A 27,500-nucleotide genomic window follows, 5' to 3' on the forward strand; every position below is an offset into this window, starting at 1 on the left:
CCCTTTTAATCCTTCAGGGAGACTAGCCGCCCTCCTCAACAAACAAGTCTGGTGGAGGAACCAGTTTAGTCGCCAGTGACCCGACCATGAGGCAGGTAGTACTGGGTTACATGGTACCAGTAGCATATGATATGACCTGACTATACATGTACACACACACGTGTATGTATATATATATATATATCTATACACTATATATATACTATATATATACAATATATATATACTGTCCTTCTCTCTGTCTTTGTTAAAAGTTTATATATATGCTAATTAACATATCACATCTTATAATCTTATTCGGGTCTGGAATTGGAAGCATGTCTTTTACACAAGCGCCAGCAGGAGCTTGGCGAATACTCAGTGGATGACAGTGATCAGGCTTGCTTTGCATGTTGGCGATGTTCTCGATGTATGACTAAACGAAATTGTCCAGCGGGTTCAGGTCGGGAGAGGAGGGAGGGCCAGTGAGAGAAGGGTATAAAGTCTTAGCACTCCTTCTGAACCCAAGTCTGCGTCTCTTTGGACTTGTGGGACAGCGCCAATCCTGCTGCCACACCCAGGATCTGCTAGCGGCCACCTGATTGCGCCAGGGGATCACCACACTCTTCAGCACATCCAGCTACACTTTGGTAAACCGACTTCGAAGATATGAGGTGGTATGATGCGGCCCTCACTTGAAACCGCACCAAAGACCATAACCGTGGCCGGAAACTTTGTTTTCATCACCCTGGGCACATCCCTGTTATTTGTGTGAATCCAGCGATGCATTTAGAGGGTGCTGGCAATGGTTCTGTTGTCATAACTTGGATTGGTAGAGAGCATGAGTTCTATAGTGGCGCATCTCCAATCTCGCTTCTTGAACATTGTGTTACTTTCAGACATGATAGAAGGTTCCTATTGCTCTTGGGATTTGTACACAACTGGTCAACTATTAGGTTGGTGACTCCTTTTTTAACCCTGCCTAAGGGTGGCTGGTGATAAATGCAGCATATCGCTGTTTCTTGCTTTGGGTAGGATTGAAACCGCTACCTACCCAAAGCCGGCCAGAAGGTGGTGAGATGACAACAACTATGGAAGGCAGTAATTACTGGGAATATTGTTACAAGACAGCATTCCTATCTCGTCGCGGTTACCACCTGACGAAGGCCTGAGGAATAGTTGGCTGAAACGTCGTGAAAGAACAACTCTAAAAGATGGTGACAATAGTCCGCAAATAATTTAATAAAAATATGCAAATTACTCATCTCAAAAGAATTCCAGTAATTAAAATAATATATAGTCGGCGAATATTTGGTATTCAACAGGATGCCCCATCCCCAGCTTAAACAAACTGATAAGAAAATCAAAAAACAAAACAAATATGTTTATTTATCATATGTTAACGTTTGAAATAAAGACGAAACCTGGATAAATATATATTCCCTTTTCATTTTCCAGTGATTCCAAAAGGAATCAAAATAATAAACAATATAAAAAAAATACGCATCAAGTGCGCTTGAAAGCCAAATCACAGCGTAATGTTAGGAAAATAAACAAATATTTTACTTGTTTGAAATTTATAACATAAATATATTTCAGAGATATACTTCATCTTCAGTATGTTGTTTTGTTTCTTTTTCTTTTCTATCTATAACATAAATATATTTCAGAGCTATATTTGTTTATTTTTCTAATATTACGTTGTGATTTGGTTTCAAGCGCACTTGGTGCGTATTTTATTTTATTCAAATTAAATCAACGTTTCTATATGGAACTCACCCTTAACAATAAATAATATATAATACCAGTCGATACCGACCAGGCAATGGAAAACCTGATAAGAACGCAAAACTAAACATCTGTTTATTCATAGATTAGCCTGGGTGCCCAGCGTTGCCTGGGTGTTTGAAGGTGAGTGCTGAGCAAAAAAAAAAAAAAAAAAAAAGTGGTAATAGAGAGGTAGGCTCGAACCTGTACCACAAAGGAGGAAAAGAAAGTGAAAAAGATAAACAAAAAAAAAAAATGTGACGTCCTTGCGGTTGCGTCCATTGCCAAACCGGAAGTGGTGAAGGTTTGAATTAAGGCTAGTCAATCAAAAAGAGGGGATGACTTTTGAAAATATTGGCGGGAAAAAAAAAGAAAGCGACCCCCTCCTTGTAGAAAAGTGCTCAGTTGAGGGTGAAGGAATTAATGTTTTTAGCCAATTTTTTTTATATTTGTTGTTCGAAAGGTCGAGCTTCAAAACGATACCGATCTCGTGAAAATCCGTCGCCTCTCCTAAAAGTTTTACATACTAGTCTTGGGACGATTAATCAGAATTGGAATCAGAAGCGGGAATCGCAAAAATCAGAACTTTTAGGGGTATCGGAATCGGAAAAATTAGTACCGACTTTCCAATGCCAAAAACGATTCTTTTAATTTATTTTTAATTTGATTCTGTTAAAAGCCAAATCTTCCACTGCTGGTAGTAATAGTAAAATAATAAATATCGATTGATTTTTAACTACTAGTAAAACTAAAATCCATAGATCATCACTTACAAGTGTATTTTTTACAGCTGAGAAAATATCTGCACACTTAACGTGTGTTTTTACTATAATTGTGAAAAACATAACTACTTCATAGTTGAATATTTAGAACTTATAAAGAATCGGAATCGGTAATTGTATCGGAATCGGGGGGAAAATATTGGAATCGTCCCATCACTAATACATAAATACATACATACATGATGATGTTTGCAACATCTTGTCAGACGAGTGCCACTCCCTCAGACATTTAAAATCCATGAGCCCAAATGCCTGAGGGAGTATCTATACAAAGATGATGTTATAGAGTCTTAGCTTTGTACGACAGCTAAGTCTCTCTCTCGGTTCAAAATGTTGAGATCCAGTAACAAGCAAGAGCAAGATAGCCAGCAACAAGTTAAACTGCAGACCAGCTTAATGCGGGTACTGGTCTTCCGCTTTATGGTTTTTTAAATCAGAGATTTGCTTCTCCTAGAAAGGTTGCCTTCACCACGGCTTACCATAATACACATATGCACACACACACACACACACACACAAATATAGTTGCTGGTTGGCTGTTGACCCAGAAAAAGAGTTCATTCGCCCTTTGGAAGGTCTTGTTTTTAATCCTTCAGGGAGACTAGCTACTCTCCTCACCAAACAAGTCTGGTGGGGGAACCAGTTTAGTCGCCGGTGACCCGACCATGACATACATACATACATACATACATACACTTAAACAGACACGTGAGATTTATATTATATAGCAAAGACAACAGAAAGAAAGTTATCAAAACGAAATAAATATTGAAAAATAAATATTTACATGAAAATACGAGTTCCGAAGAATTTTTAACGCCGCAAAATATTATAAACATAATCAATTTAGAAATTAAAAAAAAATGTTGGAATAAGTAAAGAAAGATTTAGCTTACGGTAAACGACACGTGATTTATTTATTCTTGTTACAAGAACGGCTGTTTCCTGCAAGAGAAAATACTAATGTAATGTACTTGCAATAACCCTTATCCCTGAGTGGCTTCCGGGCCTTGATAAGTGGTGATCACTGTGTAAAAAAAATTTAAAAAATAATGTAAACATTTTTTTTCTTTTTAGCCACGTATGGTTCTCACCGTGATCGTCCAGTTCTACTTGACATCAAACCAGATTCGGTTAAAATCAACTGGACCCCTGCCTCCCCAGTCGATATGCCAGGCAAATCGCCACAGTTCACTTACAACCTGGAATGCCGAGAACTTCCGCAGAGAACCTGGAATCGTGTGGCTTCAGGCCTTAAGGGCACCTCATACAATGTCCCGCATTTGGACCCCGACAAGGAGTACATGTTCCGCATCAAACCTGATCACAAGACTATTGCCACAGAACCAACGGCTCCAGTTACTCTCCCACGAAGAACAGGTAAGCAACTAATAAAAACAAGAGCACTCTGAGAGTGCTGACCACCACCAAAACAATCCTCAACTTTACCTATTGATAAAAGTTGTTGGTTTTAAAAATCATATTATGAATTTTAATTAGTATCTATCTCTTTACTGACATTTTTGTTTTTTTTTACTGTTTTTCCACTCCAAACAAGGCATAGCACCATTTCGATGTAAGTAGCGACTATTTAGAACCATGTAGACAGTTGAGCAACGAGATGTTTGTTCACATTACACTTGAACTTCTGCATGTCAGCACAGTCAGGGAAGCAGGGACCCAGGAGGGAATTCCAAAGTCTAGCAGTTCGAAGAAAGAAACTATTTGAGTAGAAGGCTTTTCGGTATCTAAGGATCTCTACAGTGTAGGGGTGGGATTTTGTTGCTTGTTGGGCCAGTCAGGCGTATGTACGTTCAAGCACATTTTTTGCTAAAATACTTGGAAACCCGGCACAGTAATGCAGTATTTCAGTGATGAGACAGAGGTTTGAGTTTGGTCGATAGTGCTGAACCTATTAGGTTGGTGTCTCAGTTTTTTAACCCCACCTAAGAGAAGGCGGCTAGTGATGAATGCACTATATAAACTAGGTATTGCAGTTTCTTGCATTTGGGTAGGATTGAAACCGTTACCTACCCAAAGCCGGCCAGAATGTGGTCAGACGACAACTATGGAAGGCAGTAATTACTGGGAATACTGTTACGAGACTCAGCATTCCTATCCTGTCGTGGCTAACAACCTGACGAAGGCCAGAGGAATGGTTGGCCGAAAAGTCATGAAACAACAACTATAAAAGATGAGGATGATAGTCCGAAAATAAATGAATTAATCACAAGTGCATTTGAGAAGTTTTATTACCACACCAGCAGAAAGGTCCGGCATATAAAAATCAACAGTGGGTTCTTTGATATGACAGGAGCGGGTTCAAAATGATTGTTTCTGTTTAGACGACAATTTAACCATGATACTTGATAAATAAATTATCCAAATTAGGCATCTCAAAAGAATTCCAGTAATTAAAATAATATATAGTCGGTGAATGTTTGGTATTTGATAGGATGCCCCATCCCAAGCTTATAAAAAAAAATTAAAGAAAATTAAAAAAAAGAAAAAGAAAACAAATATGTTTATCTATAATATACTAGCATGGGTGCCCAGCGTTGCCTGGGTGTTTGGAGGGGTGTTGAGCAAAAAAAAAAAAAAAAAAAAAAAGTGGTAGTAGGTAGGCAGACAGGCTCGAACCCGTAACGTGCCAGAGGAAAAAGAGGTGAGAGAAAACAACCAAACTGTCTTACCGATGTGCCTACCCTGGTTGTGACGTCACGGGCGGTCGAAATAACGCCTTTTATGCAGCGGCGCTTACGCGAGCTTTGAATGACTTGCAAAAAAATGTCAGCGAAAATACCGACCCTCCCTGTAGAAACATGCACAGTTGAGGGTGAAATGAAAATTAATATTTTTGGCCAATTTTTCGATATTTGTTGCCCGAAGAGTCGAGCTTCAAAATGCTATCCATCTCGTGAAAACTTGTCACCTCTTTCGAAAATTTTAGGCATACATACATACATACATACATACATACATACATTTAAACAGACAGATGAGATTTATATAATAGATGAGCGAGGGGTACCCGGCGTTGCCCGGATGTTTGGAGGTGTGTGTGGGGGGGGGGGGGGGGTAAAAAAAAAGTAAGTATGAGGATCGAACCCGAACCGTTGAGGCAAAGTTGTAAATTAAAGTGTGAAAAAAAAAAAAAAACGTGCGACGTTAACCATTGCCCCACCGCGACATGCTAACGGAAACACGTTGTAATTTATTTAATTACTTGGATTTGGCAGGTGCACGTTTTAATGAGTTAATGAGGTCAAGTTTGACAGCGGGATAGTATTTCATTTACTGCTGAACGCTTTCCCCCTGCCCCAATATGTTATAGGAAAAAGACTAACCCACATGCGGCGAGCGACAAATGTTGAATATTTATCTTCCCGAAATCGAGCAAATTAAATAGACAGGCGAGCTTCGTTGTTAACTGTGAGATATTACGATTTATATGTGATATAAAAAGTTTTAGAAAGTTGTGAAGCGAGCGACCGCTTCTCTGAAAAAAGCCTTTTGTAGACATACAGAAAAAGCGAACATACATACATACATACATACATACATTTTCACTTTTATATTTATAGATTAACGTTTTTCTTTTATTTTATTTTTATTTATTTCTTTTCTTTTTTTTTCTTTTTGTAGCAATACCAACATTCCCCTCCAGGAAGCCCGCCATCCCAGACCACGGCGATGAATCGATGAGAATTGCCTGGAGACCAATGCAGTATTCTTCCCCACATATCAAACCGTACAGACGCACTCCGTACACATACCGCCTGGAGATGAGGGAACTCCCTAAAGATGAATGGGTCCCTCTTGCCAGCCGCATCCCGGACACTAGCCATTATATCCACGGTCTACATCCGGAAAGAGATTACATGATCCGTGTCCGGGCTGAAATTGATCACGGTGTCTTGAGTGAACCAACGCACCCAATAACTTTACAACGAGCCAAAGGTACGTTGAATTTCACCTGCATTTTATAAAGATTTCTTTTTATTGTTTGTTTTCGTAACTTCTTTTATTGTGCCTTCACGTGGTTGACGTGTATTTTATGGAAATCCTTTGAGAATATCTGTTTCGAATTAAAATATGCTATTTGTCTGTCTGAAACCGGAACTATACTAGTACTTCTTTTACGAAAAGTGATTTAGTATCTGTCTGTCTGAAACTTGAACTATACTATTATTTCTATTACTAACGGTAATTTGGTATTTGTCTGTCTGAAACCGGAACTATACTATTACTTCTATTATTAATGGAAAATTTGGTATTTGCCTGTCTGAAACCAGAACTATAGTAGTATTCTATTACTAATGGAGATTTGGTATCTGCCTGGACCTGTACTATTACTAATGGAGATTTGATATTTGTCTGTCTGAAACCGGAATTACACTATCACTTTTATTACTAATGGAAATTTGGTATTTGTCTGTCTGTAACCGGAATTATACTATTACTTCTATTACTAATGGAAATATGGTATTTGTCTGTCTGAAACCGGAAATTTGATTGTTCGATTAAAATTATTTCTAGAAAAAATTTGTGTTGATTTTCATCTGGAAACGCAGCTTTTTCTTTTTTTTTTTTTTTTTTCAATTTAAATTTTCTCACTTACCCCCCCCCCCGCCCCCCATTTTTAAAATTGAAATATTAATGTACATATGGCAATTTTTACCACACATGAAGAATATAGACTGAAGAAAGATTTTTTTTTTCAATTTTTATCGTACACTCTCCGAAATGTTTGTTAGGGGTGTAGGGAGTTTGTTATTTTTTTCTTAGAAATCCCAAAATTACCTGTAAGAAAGTAGATACTCCATTTCACTTTGAAATATATATTTATTTGAATATTATATATTATATATATTTTAATATTTATTTGAATATTATATATTATATATATTTTAATATTTATTTGAATATTATATATTATATATATTTTAATATTTATTTGAATATTATATATTATATATATTTTAATATTTATTTGGATATTATATATTATATATATTTTAATATTTATTTGAATATTATATATTATATATATTTTAATATTTATTTGAATATTATATATTATATATATTTTAATATTTATTTGAATATTATATATTATATATATTTTAATATTTATTTGAATATTATATATTATATATATTTTAATATTTATTTGAATATTATATATTATATATATTTTAATATTTATTTGAATATTATATATTATATATATTTTAATATTTATTTGAATATTATATATTATATATATTTTAATATTTATTTGAATATTATATATTATATATATTTTAATATTTATTTGAATATTATATATTATATATATTTTAATATTTATTTGGATATTATATATTATATATATTTTAATATTTATTTGAATATTATATATTATATATATTTTAATATTTATTTGGATATTATATATTATATATATTTTAATATTTATTTGGATATTATATATTATATATATTTTAATATTTATTTGGATATTATATATTATATATATTTTAATATTTATTTGAATATTATATATTATATATATTTTAATATTTATTTGGATATTATATATTATATATATTTTAATATTTATTTGGATATTATATATTATATATATTTTAATATTTATTTGGATATTATATATTATATATATTTTAATATTTATTTGAATATTATATATTATATATATTTTAATATTTATTTGGATATTATATATTATATATATTTTAATATTTATTTGGATATTATATATTATATATATTTTAATATTTATTTGGATATTATATATTATATATATTTTAATATTTATTTGAATATTATATATTATATATATTTTAATATTTATTTGAATATTATATATTATATATATTTTAATATTTATTTGGATATTATATATTATATATATTTTAATATTTATTTGGATATTATATATTATATATATTTTAATATTTATTTGAATATTATATATTATATATAATTTAATATTTATTTGGATATTATATATTATATATATTTTAATATTTATTTGAATATTATATATTATATATAATTTAATATTTATTTGGATATTATATATTATATATATTTTAATATTTATTTGAATATTATATATTATATATATTTTAATATTTATTTGAATATTATATATTATATATATTTTAATATTTATTTGGATATTATATATTATATATATTTTAATATTTATTTGAATATTATATATTATATATATTTTAATATTTATTTGGATATTATATATTATATATATTTTAATATTTATTTGAATATTATATATTATATATATTTTAATATTTATTTGGATATTATATATTATATATATTTTAATATTTATTTGGATATTATATATTATATATATTTTAATATTTATTTGAATATTATATATTATATATATTTTAATATTTATTTGAATATTATATATTATATATATTTTAATATTTATTTGGATATTATATACCATGTGTATTTTTAATATTATTTATTATACATGTATTTTAAGAATATCATATATGTATTTTAATATCATATATGACATATGTATTTTAATTAGTGATGGGACGATTTCAATATTTTCCCGCTTCTGTGCTAAATTCCCGATTTCAATACAATTACCAATTCAGATTCTTCATAAATCTCTAATTATTTAGCTATAAAATTGTTATTTCCCTCGATTTTCGTAAAAACACACGTTAAATATGCAGAAATTTTCCTAAACGTCAAAGTACACTTGTGGAGGATGATCTATCGATTTTAGCTTCATTGCTAATTTAAAATCAACAAATATTTATTATTTTATCATTATTACCAGCAATGGAAGATTTTGGTTTAAACAAAATCAAATAAAAAAAAGACAATTAAAAGAATCGTTTTGACATCGGAAAATAGGCATCAATTTTTCCGATACCGATTTCAATACCCCCAAATCGTTCGATTTTCCCAATTCCTGATTCCAATTAATAGTCCCAAACTAATTTTAATATTATATATCATATATGTGTTTTAATATTTATATATTATATATTTATTTTAATATTTACATATTATACTAGCATGGGTGCCCGGCGTTACCCGGGTGTTTGGAGGTGTATGCTGAGCAAAAAGAAAAAAAACAAAAAAAAGGTCAATTCTTTAAAATTTGACCCCTATTATGACACCTTAACATTTGTTTTGGGCTCAAATCAAGTTATTAAGTTAGATCCATGTCTAAGGAACCTATATCTAAAATTTCAAGTGTGTAGACCAAAAATTGTCGGAGGAGTTTGGTAGAGTTCTCAAAGATCAAATCGTTGAACTTTGACCCCTTAACAGCGAAGTTTCTGGTCGAAAACAGATCACATCGATTTTTCCAAATTTCAGTACCCTGTATATCAAATTTCGAGTCTGTAGACTAAAAATTGACAGAGTTATTGCGAAGGAAAATGTACACAGACACACAGACACGTTCACTTTTATAGATATATAGATATTTTATTCGAATATTTACACATATAGTTTTTATATATTACATATTCTTATTTAATAATAGTGTATTTCGCAGAATTTATGAAATTCGCCATTATGTCAGTTTAATTTAGCTTTAATGATATCATGTATAGACAGATAGATGGTGCATCCATGGGACCAGCTTTGGCTACTAGCTTTGTAGGTTAATACATAGATTTTATTTTAATACCTATATGTTTTTATATTATAATAGATATCATTTTAATACATGTATATTTTTTAATATTATGATGTTTTTTTTATATTTTTATATTTTATATTATAATGGTTTTTATTTTAATATTTATATATTTTATATTATAATGTTTTTATTAATACATATATATTTTATATTATAGTGGTTTTTATTTTAATATTTATATATTTTATATTATAATGGTTTTTTATTTTAATACTTATATATTTTATATTATAATAGTTATTATTTTAATACATATATATTTTATATTATAATAGTTATTATTTTAATACATATATATTTTATATTATAATAGTTATTATTTCAATACATATATATTTTATAATATTATAATAGTTTTTTATTTGAATACTTATATATCCTCTGCATTTAAAACATGTAAATATGTAGTTTTTGTTCTAATGTTATTTTTTTAAATCTCCCGTGCATTTAGGAGTGTCCATTGATTGGGAAAAATATCCAGGTATGTTATTTCAATATTTGACTACATTTTTTTTTATGTAAATACTGTTAGCATGATGCATGTCACGTGATGTGGTTTAAAAAATGCCCCGTGGAAGTTTATTTTTCATTTTTACAATCTTCTTGTATATAAACTCAATTTTTATGATTGATAATTTTTTTTTTGTTTTTGTTTTAAATACGCTACATCAATTCTGATTTATTAATCAACAAGCCTGGGTGCCTGGCGTTGCCCGGGTATTTGTAGGTGTGTGTTGAGCAAAAAAAAGAAAAATATATAAAGTGGTAGTAGGCAGGCAAACTCGAGCATGTACCGCGATAGAGGAAAATAACGTGAAAAACAAAACAAAAAACATGACGTCTTTGCTGTCACGCCCATCGCCAAACTGGGAGTGACGAAGGTTTAAATTAAGGCTAGAAAATCGAAAAAAGTGGATGGCTTTCGAAAACATCGGCAGAAAAAAACGATCCCCTCCCTGTAGAAAAGTACCCAGTTGAGGGTGAAGGAATTAATGTTTTTGGCCAATTTTTTTCGATATTTGTTGTCCGAAGGGTCGAGCTTCAAAATGATACCGATCTTGTGAAAATTCGTCGCCTCTGTTGAAAGTTTTAGGCAGACATACATACATACATACATACATTTAAACAGAGGTTTGCCCTTTATATATTAGAAGATTAAGGCAAATATTGGTTCGTGTTGTTTAAAAAAAAATTAATTCTTATTGGAACTAATCCTTACACATTCCGAAGACCTTAATCATTGGCTACTAACAAATAATCTAATATATAAAACTCACTATGTTTGTCTGTCTTCATATTTCCAAATTCTATCTCTTCCGAAACTAAAAGTCACAGAGCGTCACTAGAAGCCTCACATTATTAGATTTTTTATGGACCGTTCTTTAAGGGGTCAAAGAGGAGTCAAAATTGAAAAAATCGTTATACATTTTGTACATTTATCTTAGTTTATTTTTAATCAGTTCATATGCATGTCACGTTGGTACAGTGGTAACGTCACCAGCTTTGAATGCTACACTTTTTGCTTTCGGTTTCGATTCTAGCTGATGGTACCCAAATATTTTTCTTTCTTTTTACTTTTGAAATCACGGCTGTATGATAATATATACGAAATCTGGACAAGTTAAACTATCATATTTAAGCGTATCTTACGACCGGGCAAAGCCCTCCCCACCCCCACCCCCGCTAGTAACAAATAATTTCTTCGATGTTCCCCGATCAATGATGTGCTTTAAAAGATTCTTCGTGATAGATAGATTTTTCCCTTTGTACAAAGCTTTGTGTATAAAACGAATGGTCCAGTATTTTTTGTGATCAGCAGCTTCTTAAATTACAACCTGCATAAAAAAATTACAAGCCGTATAAAAAAAAAAAATTACAAGCCGTATAAAAAAAAAATTACAAGCCGTATAAAACAAGCTGCTTCATCAATCATATAAGGCAAATATTGGTCTGTGTTGTTAAGAACAAAAATTTATTTTCCAATCGATTTAATCAATTTTCATATTTAATCCTGTCCACTATTTAATAATAATTCAATAATCTTATGTATAAAGTAAAATAAGTTTTTCTGTTCGAAAAGGAACAAGCAGGGTGTAAGAGAAAGCGTTTTGGTACCAGAGACCAGTTATAGTTAATTTTCATATTTGATCCGTTTTGATGACTAATATATATCCCATCCAATACTTTTGTGATCAATAGTATCTTTCTTTGGGGGGGGGTAGCTAAGTGATTAATGGTACAGACTGTAAACCTGGATGTGTCAAGTTCGAATCCAGGTTGTTCCACAGAAACACTACCATTAAACTCACATCCAACCTGGCACTAACCTCACGAGAAAAGGAAGTAAATAAAGACTAATATCACAGAAGTCGGAGCAGCTAACCCTCATATAGTCTTAAATCCTAATACTGCTACCCAAGTCATTGGATACTGATTTAATCTATATACCTATAAAGTTGAGTTTTTTTTTCTCGCTCTGACATTGATATTAAAAACCTACGTTTTTCTATTTAAATAATATTAAAAAGGAACTTGTTAATATACTCAGTCATGCATATGCGAGCGACTACATGAATGTTAACTAATTTGCATATTCCTTTGAGAAACGAGCGTTCATTAATTACTTATTCATTTTTTTATTTTTTATTAGATGATTGGTTTCATTTCACTATTACGTTTTATTCTATTTATGCATAGTTTCTACATTCTGCATAATTTCTAAATATTTTTGTAGTAACATCCGCCTCCTATTTCATTTGAGAGCAGATTCTATTTAATTTTAATTTTTATTTTTTTTACCCTCTCTTACCGACCCCTCACTTTAATCTTTTTGTGTGTGACCCCTTACTCAATTAAACCTTTTTTCTATCATGCCTACACCTCCCCTGTGCATGTATTCTATGCTTCATTAAGTTTTAGCGAAAACAGTTTTTTTTTCTTTTCAATCGTTTTTTTTTTTATATTGAAAATTATTGAAAACATAAATATAAAATTCCAAATAATAAATGATGTGTACAGAAAAAGACAACATGATTCCATTTCCGGTTTTCTTTTTTTTTTTGTTGCATACCATCTATCAGTTGGCCAGTTGTGTACAAATCCTAAGAGTGATAGGAGCCTTCTATCATGTCTGAAAGTGACACAATGTTCGACGAGCAAGATCAGAGATGCGCCACTGTACAACTCATGCTCTCTTTCGATTCAGGTTATAAGAACAGAACCATTGCCAGCACCCTCAAAATGCATCGCTGGATTGCCACGAATAACAGATGTGCCCAGAGTGATGAAAACAAAGTTTCCAGCAATGATTAAGGTATTTGGTGTGGTTTCAACTGAAGGCCACATCATGTCACCTCACATCTTTGAAGTCGGTTCGAAAATCAACACCAAAGTGTACCTGGACGTACTGAAGAGTGTGATGATCCCCTGGTGCAATCAGGTGGTTGCTGGCTGACCATTGGTGTGGCAGTAGGACTCGGCGCCAGCCCACAAGCCCAAAGAGACCCAGGCTTGGCGTCAGAACGAATCTTATGAATTTGTACTCTTCTTTACTGGCTCCCCTTCTCCCCCAACTTGACCCCATTGGACTACTTTATTTGGTCATACATCGAGAACATCACCAACATGACCTCCCACAACACCAAAGCCAGCCTGATCGCCGCCATTCGCCGAGTATTCGCCGAGCTCTTGCCAGCGCTTGTGGAAAAGGCATGCTCCCAGTTCCAAACTCCTATCAAGGCGGTGATTGAGGCTGAAGGTGGCTACATTGAATAGATGTCAGCTCTACTACATTATCAAGTTTCCGGAATGGATATTTTTCAATAAAAGTTTTAAAATATAGCTGTAGTGTTGTTTTCTTTAGGGTGACAATTATATTGTTCTACGCTGTCTAGTAATCTGAAATGAATATAGTCTAATCTATTTTTTTACTTTTTTACTTTCTTATAGTTTATCCCGGAATACCAATCGATCGACCTGAGATTCACGATATCGAACCTACATCACTCCGTCTCCGTTGGAATCGTGTCAACATCCCAAATTACCATTTCGGAGACGAACCATTGTTGTACATGCTCGAAATGCAGAAACCTCCGGAGATGAAATGGTATGAATTTGCATCGAACATACCATCCACAAATTATCTAATCAAAGACCTTGAACCGTCCAGGGATTACAGGTTTAGGGTCAGAGCTCATACCACTCATGGAGTTACGGAGCCATCACCAGCCACCTCATTGTACAGGAATCTAGGTAAATCTTTTCTTTTTTTTTTTTTATCTTTTATCTTACATGTCGAAAAATTCATTATTCTTATCCAATAATCACCATAAATATATACTAGGTGGGCACTTGGCATTGCCCAGTAAAATATGTTTAAATATGATATTTTAATTCATGCAGATTTTTGTATTTACTAGCATTTCAGCCCGGCGTTGCCCGGGTGTTTGGAGGTGTATGTTGAGCAAAAAAACAAAACAAAAATGGTCAATTTTGTTAAAACTTTGACCCCTATTATGCCCCCTTAACATTTATTGTTTGGGATTCAAATCAAGTTATTAAGTTAGATCCATGTCCAAGGAACCTATATCTAAAATTTCAAGTGTTTAGACCCAAAATTGGCGGAGGAGTTTGGTAGAGTTCTTAAAGGTCAAATCGTTAAACTTTTTCCCCGTAACAGCAAAATTTCTGGCCGAAAATGGATTACAAAGATTTTCCCATATCTCAGTACCCTGTATATCAAATTTCGAGTCTGTAGACTAAAAATTGACAGAGTTATTGCGTAGGGAAATGTACACAGACACACACAGATACATATACAGACACGTTCACTTTTATAGATATACTAGCATGGGTGCCCGGCGTTGCCCGGGTGTTTGGAGATGTATGCTGAGCAAAAAAAAAAAAAACTATCAATTTTTTTAACTTTGACCCCTATTATGACCCCTTAACATTTATTGTTTTGGGCTCAAATTGAGTTATTAAGTTAGATCCATGTCCAAGGAACCTATATCTAAAATTTCAAGTGTGTAGACCAAAAATTGTCGGAGGAGTTTGGTAGAGTCCTCAATGGTCAAATCGTTGAACTTTGACCCATTAACAGCCAAATTTCAGGCCGAAAACCAATCACATCGATTTTCCCAAATCTCAGTACCCTGTATATAAAATTTCGAGTCTGTAGACTAACAATTGACAGAGTTATTGCGTAGGGAAATGTACACAGACACACACACACACACACACGTTCACTTTTATAGATATATAGATAGATTATTATAGAACTTAGTCTCTGTTGAATATTATATTGTACCCAATATAATGTAGTGCTTGCAAAAGTAGAAAAAATGACTTCAGTGCCATCAGCTAGAATCGAAACCAAAACATTTAGCACTCCAGCTTTAGTCGTTATCATTTGAGCTTAGTTGGATAAGAAATAGTTAAAAATAAACCGACTTTAACAAATAAATGGTATATTTGTACAGACGTAGAGGATACACTTTACGTTGATTTATGCCTACCAAGTTCCAATTTTTAAATTTTTACCTCTTTGCAGCTATTTTTGCCAGGTAAAAAACAAAATCGACTCTGTTCTGCATGTCTGCATACCCTATATATCAAGTTTCAAATCTATAGATCAAAAATTGACAGAGTGGTTTGGTAGAGACCGTTATGCACACACATACACTCACAAACAGACAAGGTCACTGATATATACTAGCATGCGGTCTGCTGTTGCCCGGTCGAAAATTACGCTTAAATGTTATATTTTGATTTATGCAAATTTCATATTTATTATAAAGCTAATTATCTATTGATTATTATATTGTACCTAATATGAAGTAGTGATTTTAATGACTTGAATGCTATCAGTTAGAATCGAAACCAAAACATATAGCTCTCCAGCTTTATCCGTTATCGTATGAAAACTAAATCCATACATATACAAGCAGTTCAAAGTTTAACCTAGAACTTTTAATTAACGTGTAAAAAAAAAAAAAACTTGTGTAGCCGACTTACACCAATTTTTTTTAATTCTGACCCCTTAGCAGCTATTTTAAAAGTTAAAAACCAAATCGAAAGTGTGCTACAAGTCCAAATACCATATCTATCAAATCCAAACTCTATAGATCAATTATTCAAAGAGGAGTTTGGTAGAGAATTTTCGCCCAAACACTGGCAAGGTCACTTTTATATATATATTCATATATTTAGATCTGGCCTTCGGACTAGGATCTCAGTGTAGTATCTGTTCTGATGCTACACTTTGTCCTTAGTCAATGTAAGGAAAACCATTCTATACTAAGGCAATTTTATTTTTTGCCTACTGCAAAAATACCCCTTTTTGGGGAGCTGAGACGAAAAAGTAAGTTCTTAATGTCAATGTGAAAGCGAGAAAAAAAAACTCCGATTTATATATATATATATATATATATATATATATATATATATATATATATATATATATATATATATATATATATATATATATATATATATATAAAAGAATACGGCATAATCACGTTGACACACCGGTTCTCATCAGATCACCTAAGTTAAGCAACGTTGAGCCTGGTTAGTATCAGATGGGTGACCATTTGGAATTCTAGGCGCTGTATGTGCTCTCCGCTTATCTCGGCATTCGTTTCCAGTCGTCCTGTACTTCACTTGCAATTGGTATTTAGCAATGTCGTCTCAGGAGAGGCGTGGTTGGGGATTGCGCACCTCCTGCCGCAAAAATTTCACGCGCAAGCAACCCTTCGTGGGTATCCATAGTCTGTCCAAGACTGAAGGAGCCTGCATATATATATATATATATATATATATATATATATAATGAATAGAGGGTACACAATAGTTATTTTAAATTTTGAAAACACTACTATATATTAGATGAAATATAATAATAGGCTCTATAATAATAAATACGAAATTTGCATTAATTAAAATATCATATTTAAGCATATATTTTATAACTGGGGAACATCAAGCGGCTAGTATATAGTACGTTAGAAAAATATATATGGCAATTAAGCTACACAGAATATTCCGCGTTTCATCCACACTAGGATTCTTCAGGCTTAAGCATAATAGCCTAAAGCTTAAAAAATCCTAGCGTGGATGAAACGCGGAATATTCTATGTAGCTTAATTGCCATATATATTTTTCTAACTTACTACCTAGCTCTACCTACGTATTGAGCACTATGAAGTAAATACTTAGTTTACACATAAAATTATACTTTCGTATATTAATTTATATGTTTAAATGAAGTAGTCAAATATACATATATATATATGTGTGCGTGTGTGTGTATTTATATTTTTAGATGCGATGTCATTGGTACCGTCGGTTTCAACCCTGATAATAGGGATAAACAGATGAGGTAGATCGGCTGGAGAGAGCTTGATATGGGGGGGGGGGCTAAAACGGTTCCCTATTATTAGGGTTGAAACTAACGGTACCGATGGCTTATCTCATCTAAACTTATATATATATATATATATATATATACTCTTTATTTATCTTTACATAAGCACTAATATGTTGCTACACAATCATGAGGATGTTTCGGTCAGCTAGTTACTAGTAACTAGGGGCCTCTTCAGGTGATACCACTTAAGAGTATACTCTGCTCTACTTCGGTACTGAGCACTCTTGTATTAACCTTGTTAAATTTCATTAGTTACTTAACCTCTTGAAAACAATAACCTCAGATTATATATATATATATATATTTATATATATATATATATATATATATATATATATATATATATATATTTGTTTTTATTAGCGATGATAGCAGCATGAGAACGCTGCCTTTGTATTCCAATTCATTTCTTAGATTATGAAAGTATATACGCATGTTTGATAGACTTTGGACAACAGGGGTAATGCTCTGCTAGTTAGTAATGATAGAAGTTCCCTGAACTAAAATTTTTTCAAAAATGATTAATTTTATTATTTTTGATTCCTTTTTACACTTCCAGCCAAGAGCAGACAACCTGTTGAATATCTGGACGTTGAACAACATGAACCAACTTCTATTCACCTGAGGTGGACGAAGACAAACATCCCTCCATTCGACAGCAGAGATGATCCTCTGCTGTACATGATTGAGAACCAGCAACCTCCTCATCCCGATTGGCACCCAATGGTTAGCGGAGTCCCGACCACCAGTTACCACCTCGCAGATCTTAGTCCCCAGCGGGATTACAACTACCGTGTTAGAACTTTGGGTGACTATGACTTGGGTGAGCCACCATCTCCCATTACGGTCAGCAGACAAAGATGTAAGTTGATACGTGTCTCATTTATTCACAGGTTTTTGTAACTTGTAGAACAGTTGGGGTAGCAGGGCCAGTTAGCAGGAGAATACAATAGAAATCATCGGAGAAAGTGATGCACGGCTTTTCGTAAATGGAATGTCCATGTTTCTGAATTTTTTAAGAGGGGGATTGATAATTTGGATTATTTTCGGAGTAAAAAATGGACCTTGTGTTTACTGCGCAACAGCCTCATGCAAGGCGTCTTAAGTAAGTTTCCAGACTTTTTTTGTACAGGCATTTAAAATTGTTGTAGACTCTTAAAAATTCAGTATTTTATTGCTATCCATCTTATGAGATTATTGACCCATTTTTATGATTTCAGGTTCAAATGAACAGCTACAGCAAGAATTGGAATACATCCTACTAAAGCCTGATTATCACAGCTAATGAATTTCAAAAATACAATCTGGGCGTGTGCAATAAAATTCTGTTTTAAACTTGGAAAAAAAATGCCACAGAAACTTGTGGAATGCTTCAGACTGCTTTTGGACCATCTTGCATGAATCGAGCATCAGTTTTTGAGTGGCATAAGAGATTCAAGGAAGGCAGGAAGTCTGTGAGAGATGATGAGTTGTGGGAGAAGTAAGGAAGTCAGAACACCAAAGTTGATTGGCCAAATAAAGAATTTCATGGATAATGATAGTCGTGTGCCGATAAAGACAGTAAGTGCACAGTTTGATGTCAGTGTGGGAACTGTACACACAATTATTTGCGAAGAACTGAAGATGCAGAATACTTGTGTGAAGTTTGTCCCAAGGGTGCTCAGAGAAGACCAAACTATTTGACCAATATGTGTATCATGACGGTTCCTCATCCTCCTTATAGTTCAGACCTTGCTCCCTGTGACTTTTCGTTATTCCCTAAGCTCAAGGAAAACCTTAGAGGCTGTTGTTATGAGACAATTGAGGAGATGAAAGAGGCTATGACGAGAGTCATTGACACAATCACACAAGATAACTGCCATGGGACCTTCTAGAAGTTGTCGGAACCTTACAGCAAGTGTATTGCACCCGGAGGAGATTACTTGTGCTACCAGATCAGGCTGTCTGAAGATATTGGCTTCCTAAGACGAAATGCACCTAACATTGATGCCTTTTGTTTTTCTACTTCCTTTTGCAAAATTTATACTCTGCAAAACCAAAACCAAAACCAACGACCCACCTTTTCCCCCTTTTTTTTCCTTCTCCCCATTTCCCTCTTTTCTTTCTATCTCCCCCACTTCCTGACGGGTTTCCTCACTTAAAATGTACCAAACTTTAATACTGTAACCCCTTTCCCTCTCTCATTGCAAAACTCATTCATGTTCTGCAGGAAACAAAAACGATAAAATCCACTATAAAACAACCAAACCAAACACTACAAACTAGCGGTTGAAGATACAAAGAGTTTGAAGAATAAAAACCTTCTACAAAATAACTGGATGCAACATGAATACTGTTTTCAAAATAACTGGATGTAACATTAAATAACACGAAAAGGAATGATATGCCATAAAACAAAACAACCAAACAACAACAAAACAAAAAAAACAACTAAACAACAACAAAACAACAAAACAACAACAAAACAACCAAACAACAAGAAAACAACAAAACAAAACAACTAAACAACAACAAAACAAAACAACAAAACAACAACAAAACAGCAAAACAAAACAAAACAACAACAAAACAAAACAACCAAACAACAACAAAACAAAACAAAACAACAAAACAAAACAAAAACAACCAAACCAAATCATTTCTTACAATATTTCTCAGCACCATACTTGAATCTTTGGAGCATACAATCAATCCAGGCATAACCAAAGCAACACCAGACCCCTGCATAATTGAATAAATTGAAGCAGAATTGTTTTGTTTTGTTTTTTTGTTTTTTTTTTAATAACCTTTGAATTCTTTTGCAGTTCGCATTAAGCCTCCAATTGGCAGCCTTGAGATTACCGAACCATCCAACGATTCCGTTACTCTGCGATGGAAACGAATCCCCCTGCCTTCCTTCGACAGGGACTATGATATCATTGACTATGTGGTTGAAGCTCAACAAGTACCCGGATATGCTTGGAAAGAGGTTGGCCGAGGAATTGCCTCAACCTTTTACAGAATCCCCAGTCTGCTTCCAACGTTTGATTATTTCTTCCGTGTACGCGCTAATACCAAGGCTGGTTTGACTGACCCAACTTTGCCAGTTGGCTTCTACAGAAAACCAGGTATGTTGAAATACTTTTATATATATATAATATATATATATATATATATATGTATATATATATATATATATATATATATATATATATATATATAATGTGTGTGTATGTAAATATATGTGAATATATATGTGTGTGTATGTGAATATATATGTGTGTGTGTATGTAAATATATGTGAATATATATGTGTGTGTATGTGAATATATATGTGTGTGTGTTTGTAAATATATATGTGTGTGTATATATATATATCTATGTATATATATATGTGTATATATATGTATATATATATATATATGTATACACACACATATATATAAGAACAAGCAGTTAATAAAACATGTTAAAAACACACATTGAGAAAGAGATAAAAACATATTTAACATAAAATAAATACATATTATATACGTTTGAAACCAAAAACAACGCATTATTACAAAATAAACGGACATTTATTTTGTTTGAAATTTATGTTGAAATTCATAATGTATATTTCGAAGCAAAACCTCATCTTCAGTATACATTTCTTTCTTTTTTTTTTGACATGTTGTTACTGGGGCAGAGAATCAGAAAGTAGAAGTCCGTTTATTGTTTTTATGGTAGTTTTTTAAATCTTGGAACAGTGCGTTAGGTCACGTGGGATTCACGTTAAGATTTTTTGTTCCTTAGAAGCGCCGGTTTATTTTGTAATAATGCGTTGTTTTTGGTTTAAAACGTATATAATACGCATTTATTTTATTCAATCTTAACCGGCGCTTCTGAGGGAGTAAAGATGATGTTACAGAGTCTTAGCTTTGTACGACAGCTAAGTCTCTCTCTCGGTTCAAAATGTTGAGATCCAGCAACAAGCAAGAGCAAGATAGCCAGCAACAAATTAAACTGCAGACCAGCTGAATGCGGGTAAAGGTCTTCTGCTTTATGGTTTTTTAAATCAGAGATTTCCTTCTCCTAGAAAGGTTGCCTTCACCACGGCTTACGGGGGAGCCCTCTTCACCCCAATGCACATATACACACACACAAATATACACGGTGCTAGTTGGCCGTTGACCCAGAAAAAGAGTTCATTCGCCCTTTGGAAGGTCTTGTTTTTAATCCTTCAGGGAGACTAGCCGCCCTCCTCACCAAACAAGTCTGGTGGGGAAACCAGTTTAGTCGCTGGTGACCCGACCATGCGGCAGGTAGTACTGGGTTACATGGTACCAGTAGCACATTACATGACCTGACATATACATACACACATGCATACATACAAATATACATACATATACATACACATATATAAACACACATACACAAATACAAACACACATATACGTACATATATACATACAAATACGTACACATATATGCACATATACATACATACGCATACATATATATGCATTTATACGCATACATATATATATGCATATATACACATACATATACATACAAACACACCAATAAACATATATACACACATACACATATGCATATAGATATACATACATATACATACACATGTACATATATAAACATATATACTCATATACATACACACATCCATCCATCCATACATACATACATACATACATACATACATACATACATACATCCATACATACATAGGTCCTGGTTATGATCTTAAATGATATCCGATGGTGAGGCCCCAGTTTGTGGGCTTTAGGGAGTGTTAAGCCACCCCTTTAATTGCCAATACTCCCAGGTCCACTCTGACCCGAAGTGGTAGTACCTGTTAGAGTCCCAACTATGGGTTAAATAGAAACTGACTTGAAAAAGAAAATCAAATATACTCTATTCAAAAATTGTTCTTCAAAATCACTGGATTCTGTATTAAATAACCTGAAAAGGGTTGATATGCCGTAAAACAAAAACAACCAACCAACAATATATATATATATATATATACATATATAATGCCGAATTTTTTTTCTGCTTCCAAACATATCCCAGCTACATAAAAGTGACAAATAAAAATGGCTTTCTTACTATTGAATGAAATCTTCAACAAAAACGTTCCCCTTCTTTTCTTTCAGTTCCGCCCAGGCTTTCGCGAAGCGATGTGATCCTCACACCCATCGGAACAGATTCTGTCAACCTGACCTGGAAGCCAGCCGATACACCAACCTCCCAATACTACCCGGTGACTTACAGTGTGTTCATGCAGGAGTATCCTAGCATCGAATGGATCCCAGTTGCCCGTAGGATCCCCCATCCAGAATATCGAGTCATGGGACTGAGACCGGATCGAGATTACAGATTCAGAATACAAGCTCAAACAGAAAGTGGAGTCAGTGAACCATCATTCCCTGTTTCACTACAAAGACGACCTGGTAAGCATATATTATGTATAGATTTTTTGAAGTATTATATATATATATATATAGTAGAGGGCAAAGACTCCAATGAAAGCTATTTGTATTGTAAGCATATAATATGTAGAGTTTTTGGAAGTGTATATATGGTAGAGGGCAAAGACTCCAAAGCTATAATTATTGCATAGTTTTTTTAAGTACTGTGTGTATATATATATATATATATATATATATATATATATATATATATATATATATAGATATATATATATATATATATATATATATAGAGAGAGAGAGAGAGAGATAGATATTATTATTAGATATATATATATAGAGAGATACATATTATTATTATTATTATTATTATTATTATTATTATTATTATTATTATTATTATATGTATAATATTTAAAAATACTATATATATATATGTATATATATATATATATATATATATATATATATATGTGTGTATATATATATATGTGTATATATAGTCATCCGCATACAGTACCGTTTCATTGTATCACAACTCATCAGTGAGGCTAGACTAGCACCTTTCCTTAGCCGAGGATTGAACCTACAAACATCAGATTGATAGTCGGCACTTCTACCCACCGACCTATGGGATCGGTGCTCGCAAATGACTCCAGCAAATGTCCATTCAAATAAACATTCGCCCACCGCTTTTACATTGCTCAAGCTACTTGTTTATTTACAAACAGCGGGCCCGACTCTACAGGCGGGCGAGATATATTTACAACAGAGGGGGCTTAATATATAGTTATCCACCTACAGTACTGTTTTGTTGTATCACAACGCATCAGTGTGGCTAGACTAGCACCTTTCCCTAGCTGAGGATTGAAGCTAGAACCATCACGTTGACAGTCAGCAGTTCTACCAATTGACCCGGTAGAATGAATATATATATATATATATATATATATATATATATATATATATATATATATGCAAGACCCCAAACATATATATTATAATAGTAAACATATATCATATACAGCACAATCATATCGACACACCGTTTCTTACAGAATCACCAAAGTTAAGCAACAATAACCCTGGCCAATACCAGATGTGTCACTATTTGGAAACGCTAGGCACTGTATGTGCCATCCACTAACCTCAGCATTGTTTCCAGTTGCCCTGAACTTATACACACTTGCAACTGGGATTAAAACAGTGCCGACTCAGAAGATATGTGGTTGGAGATTGTGCAACTCTTGCCACAATAATTTCACACTCAAACACCCTTCAGTCGGTATCTGTAGTCTGTGAAGACTGAACGGGGCCGGGGGGGATTTATACTATAATCTATATATCTATAAAAGTGAACGTGTCTGTCTGTCTGTCTGTGTAATAAGAAAGAAACAAACATCTAAAACAAGTAAACGTATAATGCAATATTTTTTAAACACCCTGTATTTCGACTTTAAAAGTACCTTATATATATATATATATATATATATAAGTAGATTGTAGTTTGCTTGAGGCATTGTTGAAGAAAATTATAAGGTAAAATTAAAAGCCAAGAACAATGCGAGATTTTTTTTTTATAGAGTAAAATTAAATGAAAACAAAAGAAATAAATTTCTTTTTTTTTGTTGTTTGTTTTTTCTTTTTCACACAAATTTTAACTCTAAACAACAGTAATTTTTTTTTTCTGTTGTATTCAATGGTGTTATAAATCTCAATATATTTCAGACTTATTAGTCCTTTTTCAAGAGAAGTCTGAAATATATTGAGATTTATAACACCATTGAATACAACAGAAAAAAAAATTACTGTTGTTTAGAGTTAAAATTTGTGTGAAAAAGAAAAAACAAACAACAAAAAAAAGAAATTTATTTCTTTTGTTTTCATTTAATTTTACTCTATAAAAAAAAATCTCGCATTGTTCTTGGCTTTTAATTTTACCTTATAATATATATATATATATATATATATATATATATATATATATATATATATATATATATATATATATATATATATATATATATTGGATTGAAATTTTAAATTCGACCTTTTTGGATTTTACCATTTTTGGATTTTTACCCTTCACCGGACTGTCCATTCATGTGAAATCTTTTTATCATTTTTCTTTTGCCTCCTGTTCCCCTTACCTCACCCTTTTTTTTTTTTAACCAAGTAAGATCTGTGACTTACTTGTAGTTTCATTAAATACTTTTATATGCAAAATCCGATCCTGCATTTTGCTAATTCCTGCCCTCTGATGAGAAGGAGAGTATTTCTTCGAAACTCCGCAGATTAAGGACTATCCACTTACCTTGTGCTTCCTTTTTTAAAATTAAATATGTTTTTAACTCTTTTTCAAGATGTCTTTTACCATGTTTTATTAATCATTTGTTCATATATATATATATATATATATATATATATATATATATATATATATATATATATCCTGGCTTGAGGCAGTTGCCTGTCTAGCCGCACTGATGAGCAATCCCAGAGACACTTTTTTTTTTTTTTATTAAAGTTGAAATGTATGTTTTGTTTTTGTTTTTTTTCAGCCCCCCAAATGCCATTGTATGAACCTATCTTGAGCGACATCGGACCGACTTCCGTGACGATGGCGTGGAAGTCAGGAAAACTACCAACCGGATTTTCTAGCGACTTGATCCGACTTTTCTACATCATTGAATTCGCAGAACCTCCCTCTGAGACCTGGTACACCGTCGCTCGTGACATCGCGGACTTGAAATACCAAATCTCTGGACTCAAGCCGGACAAAGACTATTTGTTCCGTGTCCGGGCTGTCATCGATAAAGACATGAGTGAGCCGACACTCCCAGTGTATTTAGCAAGACGTGCAGGTAGGTGTCTTTCTTGGCCTGCTTTATATAGTTGGCGATCGAACGTATTTACCGATGGAAACCACTTCCGGTATTGAAACGCGACGGAAGTAAACGGCATTACATAATCTAAAAACTCCTATGAAAATTTAGGTCAACACATAAGAATATCCGGAAATTGATTCTTTTCAGGGAAATATGAGTGCAGCTAGACTATAATTGCAAAATTCAGAAAAACGAAAAAATCGATTAAAAAAAACAAAACAAAAAAACAATAGTACCTACTGACTTTTTGTGTACATGTCAGCTAAAAGTGATATCTACTTAATTGGCAGATCAGAAGTACTTAAATATTACTATATCATTAAAAACAAAACACAAGTTTTTGATCTTTATCGTAAACAAAAAACCGCCATATTGTTTTGAGAACACGTGACATAACAAGGGAAGTAACCCAATTATGCTAAAAACAAGCCAAGTTGCTCATATTTATGATTGTTAAGAATGTACGTCCAAAATGAATGCCGATGCTTACAATGCATAAACATTTTGAACCCTCCCTTTACTTAAAAATTCACCAAAATTCAGAAAATTAACCAATTTTAATAAAATTTTCAGTATTTATCAAATAATGATCACGGAATATAATGAACCAATTATTTTTATTCGAATTTCAGTACAAATGTATTTTTTTTGTTGTTGTTTAAACAAAACAAAAAAACACCTTTACTAAAGTTATGGCTTTCAGTTGTAAAAAAAAAAAAAAAAAAATGGAAGAATTTATTTTTGCTTTTTTTTCTGAAAATAAAGCATCGTAAATTGTAACAATTAATTAAAAAAAAAATTAATTTTTACAGGAACATTACGAAATAATCCCCTAAAGTCCGCGTTTAAGAATTCGATATAACTCGGAGAAAAATTAATTTATCGAACAACCGGTATTATCATTGATTTAAGAATTGTTTATTTAATATTTTAGCACAAAAAGTTATAAATATATCCTTTTTTTTTTTTAAACCATAAAATAGAAAAAAAAAATTAACTGATCAACATTCACTGGCGCCTGTTGAACGTATGGTGAAAATACAGAGTAAGACGCGTTTTCATATTCTCATCCTCGGTGCCATTCTCAGAACGTTTCGGCCGATGTAACTTCCAACCTCCTTCGAGTTTATCTTGTCGAACTCGGGAATCTTTCTGGGTACTAGTGCACTTATTGATCCGTACTGGAATAATAAAGTTATTATTTAGAAAGCCATTCTTAACATGGGGAGGGGAGGGTGTTTTGTACCTATTCTGTACTCTAGCCGTAAAACATATAATAAAATTTTAATTAAACATGAAAATACTATTTTAAAAAAAATAGTGCGGATCAATAAGTGCATTAGCACCTCTTTTCTGTTGAACTCTGTAAATCTGCACGGAATTTCGAGCGAAACGCCTTATTGAATCAACAGAGGAGGGTAGCGTGCTATTGTTCCGTCAGCCATAACCGGGCAGAAGTAATTGATAATAGTATTTTGAATGCCACCCACACTGAGGATTGAACCTTCAACATACAGAAGAGATTCA

The 27,500-nt window shown here is 32.8% G+C and overlaps 1 protein-coding gene and 1 pseudogene across 1 annotated transcript in view; both read left to right on the forward strand.

Moving 5' to 3' along the window:
- The window catches only part of LOC145268689 (uncharacterized), a 1,072,728-nt gene that overhangs the window by 998,375 nt on the left and 46,853 nt on the right, over positions 1-27,500 (forward strand). Inside the window, exons 205-212 of the mRNA XM_080124201.1 lie at positions 3,606-3,908; positions 6,174-6,488; positions 10,691-10,720; positions 14,188-14,490; positions 18,228-18,530; positions 20,473-20,775; positions 22,810-23,106; positions 25,647-25,949. Coding sequence (XP_079980327.1) covers positions 3,606-3,908; positions 6,174-6,488; positions 10,691-10,720; positions 14,188-14,490; positions 18,228-18,530; positions 20,473-20,775; positions 22,810-23,106; positions 25,647-25,949 — 2,157 coding nt within the window. The remainder of the gene's footprint in view (positions 1-3,605; positions 3,909-6,173; positions 6,489-10,690; positions 10,721-14,187; positions 14,491-18,227; positions 18,531-20,472; positions 20,776-22,809; positions 23,107-25,646; positions 25,950-27,500) is intronic.
- LOC145268880 (5S ribosomal RNA) lies at positions 16,741-16,856 on the forward strand (annotated as a pseudogene).

The sequence above is a fragment of the Euprymna scolopes genome, chromosome 44 (assembly GCF_053919585.1).
Source record: "Euprymna scolopes isolate OS-2025 chromosome 44, ASM5391958v1, whole genome shotgun sequence".
In the NCBI taxonomy this organism is placed as follows: Eukaryota; Metazoa; Mollusca; class Cephalopoda; order Sepiida; family Sepiolidae; genus Euprymna; species Euprymna scolopes.